We start from the raw sequence: 8,291 nt of genomic DNA on the forward strand, positions 1-8,291 counted from the left end.
TTGTTGTCAATTTCAAGGAAGTGTCTGTAACTGAATGAAACAAAGCAAGGGAAGTGTCGGTACCCACTGACCTAACCCCTGTTGTTTAAGGGAGGTCCCTCCTGGTAGGTCAACTGGCTTTTCTGGTGGGAAAACTGCCCCTCTTCCGTCTGCTTAGTAAAAAAAAAATCAAATAATGGTACAAGAAAAGGACTCAGAGGATGATATTGGTGAATATTAACTTAGAGCCATAATCTATAAATAATCCTTAAGCCGTAATCGCTTACAAGTTTATAAATTTATCTAACAAGTTTCATTTATAAGTTCAAAGGTATTTCACTTTTAATATATTCCAAACAGGTGCAGAGTTAATACCGCTTAAATTCAATTAATACTGGTCAAACAGCAAAAGAGAACTGCTCTTTTTATAATATGATATAAGAAACATGCCATGCTAGTCGTACTATAAAGATTCTAAAAAATCTTGGAATTCACCTTTTTGGCTCAACCTTTTTGTTCAAGAGGTTCAAAATTCGGTTTGTTAGGCTATCTGATTATCGTAATATTTTCTACTAGTTATATATCCTAGTTATGTAGATCATTTTATAACCGAATAAAAATAACATCCTTTTTTAAAAAGAATATTTGCGGGGCGCGAGATTTCATGGATTTTTCATTTTGTCCAAGCGCGATGAAAGTATACCCAAAGCATCAAGTTATAGGTCATAATGTAAACTTCCTGGGGTCTAGTAAAAACATGACAACATGAACAAAACTTATCATCCTAGTTGTACTGTTAAGATTCTGAAGAATTTTAGAATTTGTCATTTGTTCAACCATTTTGTCCAAAAGGATTCAAAGCTCTATTGGCTTGGTTATCAAATTGTCTTAATCATCTACCGAACCTATCCTAGTTGTGTAGAATATTTTATAAACAAGTAAAAAAGAACTCATCCTGTATTAAATTGAATATTGGGGGAGGGCGGATTTCTATTATTGTTCAAACATATTGAAAGTATATCCAAAGCATATAAAAATCATAATTCTACGACAAAAATACAATATAATAATGAATAATACATTTGCTATCCATAAAAACACCAGGCTTATTTGAAATGAGGACGATCCCAGAATAGAAAATATTTGTCTATGGGAATGGTGTCAGCCTTCAAAGAGCCTGCGAAGCAAGATTTCGCTTGTCTAGAAACGATTTAGACATAATGAAAGTATATCCAAAGCACCAAGTCATTGGCTGTAATGTACACTTCCTGGTGTCTAGTAACATGACGATGTGTCTAGTAACAAAACATGACAATGTGTACAAACTTATTATCCTAGTCGTTTTCTTAAGGTTCTAACGAGTTTTATAATTTGCCTTTTTTTTGCTGTTCAAAATGGTTCAAAATTTTGTTGACTAGGGTTATCAGATTGTCTTTTTTTTAAACCTATCATAGGTATGTAGTTTATTTTATAAACGAGTGAAAAAAAAACTAATCTTTAATTCATCCTCCCCCCCCCCCAAAAAAAACAAAAACAAAAAAAAACAACAACAACAAACGATTGAAAAAATGTAAACTCCTCCAAACGGTACTGTGTCATTTGCCCTTTATTGAAAGTTAAATCGATAAATCAACTTCAAAGCTTTATTCAGCCAATGGTTTTTCTGTAAAATTGAAAGGAATGGATTTAAAAGGAATACTCATGAATTGAAATGTACAATTTACTAGAAACCAATAAAACTAAGTTACTTATTGCAAATATATGTACTGACATATAAAAAAAAAATTCTGGTAGCTCGAGTGACAATTTATTTTAATGTAATGCAAAAAGAAACTATACGATTTTTTTTCTCCAGTCATGTGCAAATGACAACAGCCTTTTGGGTTTTGAGGGGTGACAATACCACATGCATTAGGTTAATGTGCCATCTTTTAGCTTGGGTCGTACTCAAACCTTTGACACTCACACGCTTATTATCATGACGTTATATTACCTCGATTTCGGATTGTTTCGAATTTATATAAACTATACTCGTTCTCATAATTCTAAAAATGTCCAGCATAAATTTTCACTTTTCTAGCTGGAGCTTGTTTCTCAGTGTCTACACAAATACATTCAGATTTTATATGCTTAAATGTATCATGTGTTTTTATATTTGACATGGATATTTTAATGTTGCCATAAGCTCTTCGTTCAGGTATTTTATGTAACAAATATATTACTGTCTTTAAAGTTTATTCAAAAATAGATAGATTACATCGGGGTGCTACCATTTCGACTAACCGTCACAAGCACTAAAAGTCATAACATCTAAAAGGAAAATCCGTCAAAACCACTAACCGTTGTAACATCTAAAAAAAATTTATAAGTTTATATAATAGTAATGAGTATATAATAGTGTAGAAACAAATTTCGGCTATATATTTGCACATCAAGGGGCGGGGGTAAAGCAGAGCATATATTAAATTCGTAACTTACCCTGGGTACCTTTTCCCCCCTAAACCCCAAAAAACTAAAGCTTTAAAATTTTAGATGTTATGACGGTTAGTGGTTCTGACAGATTTTTTATTGTCGACGTTATGACGGATTTTGTAGTGCTCCTGGCGGTTAGATGTTATGACGCCTTCCCGCATACACCATCTATCTGTTTAAACAAAAAATTAAATAAAAAGAGTTCCTCCAAAGTAAGAAATAGGATACTGAGGTTGGTATTCATGCAGGTTGGTACTTGCATGTTTCAAGGTATAAAGGATTGGGGTCGTGGGTGGGGCTCCCCTAGCTTTGCTTAAATTATCATAATGTACGATGGTTTTCATGCCTCTGGAATTCTCGTATGTTTTGCCTTATTCTGGCGGTTTTGACGAATCCCCCTCCCTTCGCACCTTTTTAAAGGTATTTCTATCTGAAAAGTGCCAGTTAGGAGATCTTCTATTTTATATTTAAGATTTCAAGAATATGGCTCATAGATCATGTATTGTTCACATTAATTGTAAAAGCCTACCAAGACATAATTGTTAATCAATATTTGACTATGATTATTTGTCTTGTCTTCTTATACAGTAAAGATTTTGAAAGGCGAGCAAATCATGAAGATGCTACTAATGTATCAGAAGGTGAAAAAATCGACCTTGGAATTTTTTGCAAAGAAAGTTAAAAAGACAGAAAAAAAACTTAATAAAAAGATTAATCCCAGGAAATGTCTCCTAAATCGTTAATGGGACTAGAGCTGTCTGTACCTCCGGTAGGAAACTACTGTTTTAGGGAGATACTGTTTTAGAATTTAGATAAAAAAAAGGTCAAAAAGAGGAAGGGAAAAACTAGAATAAAAAGAATAATTCACAAAAAATTCTTTAGAAATGGCTCTTAAGTCTTTTAATGGTACTAGAGCTGTATATACCCCCGGTAGGAAGCTACTGTTTTAGATAAAGCCCCACTCACAATGAGATTTGACTAATACTAAGGTTTAGCTAGTGCTAATTTGTGCCAATCAAGTTTTTCAAGAGAATTGGCTGATTGGCTAAAAAATTCTGATTGATTCAAATTAGCGCTAGCTAAATCCCGGCATTTGTAAAACGTCATTGTGAATGAGCCTTAAGGCAATTAATAATTTTTTTTTTCCGAAAAAAACTATTGCCGAATTCAAATCCCTTAAGCAAAAGAAAAATCTAGGAGCATATCAAAAACAAAATGATATGGAATCAAGCTCAAGCCCGTGAAATTCACAAAGAAAGACCAGAAACATATACGAATATACATACGGGAGATGTAAGTAAAACGTATAAAATTTTAATCCTAGAAATGACTCAAAGTCAGGCAGTAAAAAAGTTACGTTTTAGTAATAGAGGTAATAGATTTTTTTGGGACCTCAGAATATTTTACTGAAATTTATTCAGAGTCCATGGCAGAAGGTTTGCTCTTCTAAAAACAGGGTTTCTCTTGAGATTATTTGGCTTAGGGAAGATTTCTTAGGTCCGAGGTGTATTTATTGTTTTATTGCTGATTTATTTTATTTTCAGATCAGGAGCTAAAAAACAAAGGACGCGATACTCGATGCTGCCAATGTTCAGCGTGCACCGTAATGTAAAAAGTTATTCGTTCAACTAGCATTTACTTAGGCAGTTATTCTCGATGAATACATATGTATATTAATCAATTCTACGGTGCTGATTGTAAAAGATTTTGTTTTATATATTTTATCCCCCGGAATTTTATTCTGTGTGTGTTTTATGTGGTTATTAACTTGAACAGATTTTATAAAAGATAGCGGTGTAATACCAACATCACCCATGTTTATAGTGTGTATTTTGTTCCTTATAATTGCTACTGATTATATATTCTTTTCCCTCTTTGCATATTCTTTGTTACCAGCATATAGTTTTACAGTATTTACCCTTGTTTAATCTCCTAATTTTCTATATTATTTATGAAAATACTTTCAGATTTTTTCTTTGAAAAACAGAAAAAATACTTAAAACTGTCCCTCGACATTTTGAGAATATTGAAAAAATCAAATCAAATAGAAAAAATATTCAGTAGACTAATTTTTGTATTCTTTTGATACCTAGAAATTGGGTTTACTTTGTTAAACAAATTTTCTTCTACCAATCATTGTTTGAAATGTGTATTTTTGGGGGGTGGGGGTGGGCTCTGCTAAGACTGGTCGCAATAGATAATGTTGCGAATTTGCGAAACAACTATCTTGATTTTTTTAATTTTGTTTGAGAATATAATTCTAAATTACGTTGCATTCCAAAAGTTGCAAGATAGTTGTGGGCTAATTCAAGTTGCAACTAAGTCGAGCTTCCTCTTAATTCTAATTGGAAGTATGAAAATATTTTTTAAATATCACCATTTTAATAAGCTGGCTAATGATTCCAGTGGAACTGTTTAAAATCTATTGGTGGTTTAAACCCAGTATGTTTACAGATAACTCTGTTGAATTACTTTCTACAAACAATAAACCCTTCCCAAGTAATATATGTACTTAAAAAGGAAACAAAACTATTAATTTATTTTGTGTTTAAAAAAATCAAAACTGCTATATTGCTAGTTTTGAACTGAAATGTTTGAAATAAAAATACTGTCAAATGAACTTTTTTTCGATTATCCTTTATGACAATGCCATGTTTTTTTTCTTTTTTTCTGTTTTTTTTTCTTTTTTTCACCATGACAATTTCTTGTTGGTGCGTATTGCATGAATAGGGGGATCATAATTTGCTATGATATATTTTGGTGGGCTAATTTCTCAGATTTTCTGGGAAATAAAAAAAAAAAATCCCAAAATGATCCAAGAGCGGGATATGAAAATACGATCCTGAAAATAGGTTCTTTGTTTGTTGGGTACTCAGATGCGTATAGATGGCTAAAAACGAGCAGTTTTTTAATTGGCTGATTTTAAATCATTATTAATGCTGATTGGTCATGATTAATAATGACCGATTAATCATTTTACCCACCATTTTACACAGTTTTTCCTTAACGCAAGTTTGGAATACCCACATATTTCAAAGGATTGTAGTGAAAAAAGAAGAAATATGTAAACAAGTGCAAATATAACAATATAAATGCAAATAAACAAATGTTAACCATGGTATTTATTAACTATCAAGCCTGTCGTTTTTAATTATCGTGTGCAAATTGTGATACGGTGTTTTGTTTGTATAGTTTAGAATTTAGAACCTACTATCAATTAAATATCGGAATCAGTGGTGGCTCTGGCCTCTCTTGTGCCCGGGGCAAAATCTTGATTAGCCCCCCCCCCCCCCATGTCCCCCAAAAATTTTCAGCCCAAATTTTAGTAAAAATTTTAATTTATTAACAAAATTTTGCCAACTGCACCCTCTATTTTATTTCAATAAAAATTAATGATTATAACTATTAAATTATTTATTTGAAATTTTTGGGGCCCCTAAAAATCAGGGCAAGTGCCCCCTCTGCCCCCCCCCCCCCACGTAAAACCGCCTCTTATCGGGGTAATATCGCGGAAATTTTCAAGGAAATATGCACACAAATTCTAGAGTTGGGTCTCATAGACGTTAATACATGCAATCTCAGTTTACGCTGACGTCAAGACGTTAATAAATGCAATTTCAGTTTATGTTGGTGTCCCAAGAAGACTTCACTAACGCACACTTTTAATTTTTGGGTCTCGAGTTACTCATTACTGAAATTGAAAATCCCTTTGCCCTATTACATGAGGGCAATATCTTATTGCCCTTACAATACAGAGATAAATGATAATTGTATCCAATAAGCACTGCTTATTGTTGTAGTTGAATGAAGTTAGCACAATGGAACACGCTTTGTGTTTGAAGCTATCATTCCCCCGGGTATGTACATAGAAATAAAGTGAATAAAAGAAGGTTTTAGTTAATACGTACTGAGATATTATTTCCTTATTGACTTGGTTGTTGATGTCTTTAGTTTTGATAAGAGTTTTATGACTGTGTCACCAAATTAGTGCTGTATTTAATATTTAAAGTTGATTGTGTGCGTTTGTTTTGATAGTGATTAAGTACCTAGAGATCTGGAAGTATTTTAGGATGTTCAGTTAGTTTATTTTGTTCTAGATTTTTCTTTTTTTCTTTTATTTTATTTATGTTATTAATTTTGTTATCAGTATTTTCTGTCTTGTATTTCCTTTGTTTTTACTAAAGATTCGTCCTCCACCATTTCTTCTGTCTTTTCTCCTTTTTGTTATTTTTCCTCAACAGTTTTCGTTCTGAAAATACAAAAAAAAGTATTTGGATACCAAATTGCTATTCAAATTATGAAGTTTTTTCGTATAGGGTGGAAGGGAGGGTAACTAATCCCTCCATAAATCGGTCATTAGTTGACCTTACCAGGAATTAAAACTGTTTAATAAACTAAGCTGTCTGTATGTAATCTAAAAGTAATTAAAATAAAACGAGTAAATTAACGAGTTTTATTAACGAGTAAACATACTAGGTAAAAAGTAAAACGAGAAAATTACCGTCTAATGAAGGGGTGCCTATTTTGAGAAATCTCATATACTAAGTAAATTAACGAGTTTTATTAACGAGTAAATACACTAGGTAAAAATTAAAATGAAAAATTACCATGTAATAAAGGGATGCCGGACTTCAGAAATCTCATATACTAGGTGGGATGTATCAAGCGCGGCGGAACTGTGCCAAGCGTTTTGTGGACTGTGTCATGTGTAACGGAACAGTGCCACGCATGGTGGAACTGTGTGGTACATATGGCGCTCTGAGATTTACACTAGGTGGTGGAAAGTTGGCGACCCCTCACCGTGTATTGCCTGGTGAACTGTTAACTTAATTTCTGGCTACTCTAGATGCTGACATTACATAAAAATTATACATAAATCATGACAAAAAAATGTGGGTATTAATTACTTCTTGAACTTTATTAAAAATTATTACAAAAAGGGATCTTTAAAATGTATAGTATAAAAAAAAGATAGATGGGACTCGCAAAGGTTTGCAACTTGAAAGAGGATCTAATATCGTCCAAACAGAAAAATAATGTGCAAATTTTGTGAAAATCATAGTATATTTTATAAATAATGAAATTTGGAGGAAGGTGGATCCTATCATCCCTTCCCCATGACTTTCGTGTTTGGACAGAAAAATTAATTTTACAACAAACAGGCTATTCTATTCTTAGACAGTTGATATTCTTAGACAGTTGATATCTTGTTCTATATTGTTTTAGGACGGGCTCTGGTTTTTGCAGGAAAGATATTTTGTTCTTGGACGGCCGATGTCTCATCAGGGTATGATATAAGCAGATTGAACTTGTCCACTTACTCTGAGAAATGAGCCAAGTTATTTGTAGTGTTTATGTTTTATAATATATGAATTGAAAACCTAGTTTTAGAAAAAGAAGTATTAGACATACGTCAGCTTGATTTGACTTGAAACTTTTTGTGAATTTATTGAATGTTATTACCACCCCTACCAACATATTCCCCAGGAAAACATATTCTAAGTTCGTTTCATTACGAACTTATGTTAGTGCCTCCTACAGTATCGATCAGTGACATCTACAAAATGGATATATATATATATATATATATATATATATATATATATATATATATATATATATATATATATATATATATATATATATATATATATATATATATATATACCTCTTTTCACATTTTTTCTTGTTCAAAACAAACTATTAGCTGCCATTTTCCTTACAATGTCGTAATTTTGTCATTTGGTCTTCATGTATCGGTTTGTGACGTCGGCAAAATGTCCAAATATCTATTTTGTGCATTTATTCCTGTTCTAAGTAAACTATTTGTTACTATTTTC

At 32.2% G+C, this 8,291-nt stretch overlaps 1 protein-coding gene across 1 annotated transcript in view; it reads left to right on the top strand.

Annotated features, from left to right (window-relative positions):
- Positions 1-7,942, top strand: part of UBL3 (ubiquitin like 3) — a 47,145-nt gene extending 39,203 nt beyond the window's left edge. The window contains exon 5 of the mRNA XM_089088209.1: positions 3,996-7,942. Within this exon, the coding sequence (XP_088944335.1) occupies positions 3,996-4,063 (68 nt within the window). The 3' untranslated portion in view covers positions 4,064-7,942. The remainder of the gene's footprint in view (positions 1-3,995) is intronic.
- The last annotated feature ends 349 nt before the right edge of the window (positions 7,943-8,291 follow it).

The sequence above is a fragment of the Artemia sp. Qi Xiang Cuo genome, chromosome 4, assembly GCF_049724085.1.
Source record: "Artemia sp. Qi Xiang Cuo chromosome 4, ASM4972408v1, whole genome shotgun sequence".
In the NCBI taxonomy this organism is placed as follows: domain Eukaryota; kingdom Metazoa; phylum Arthropoda; class Branchiopoda; order Anostraca; family Artemiidae; genus Artemia; species Artemia sp. Qi Xiang Cuo.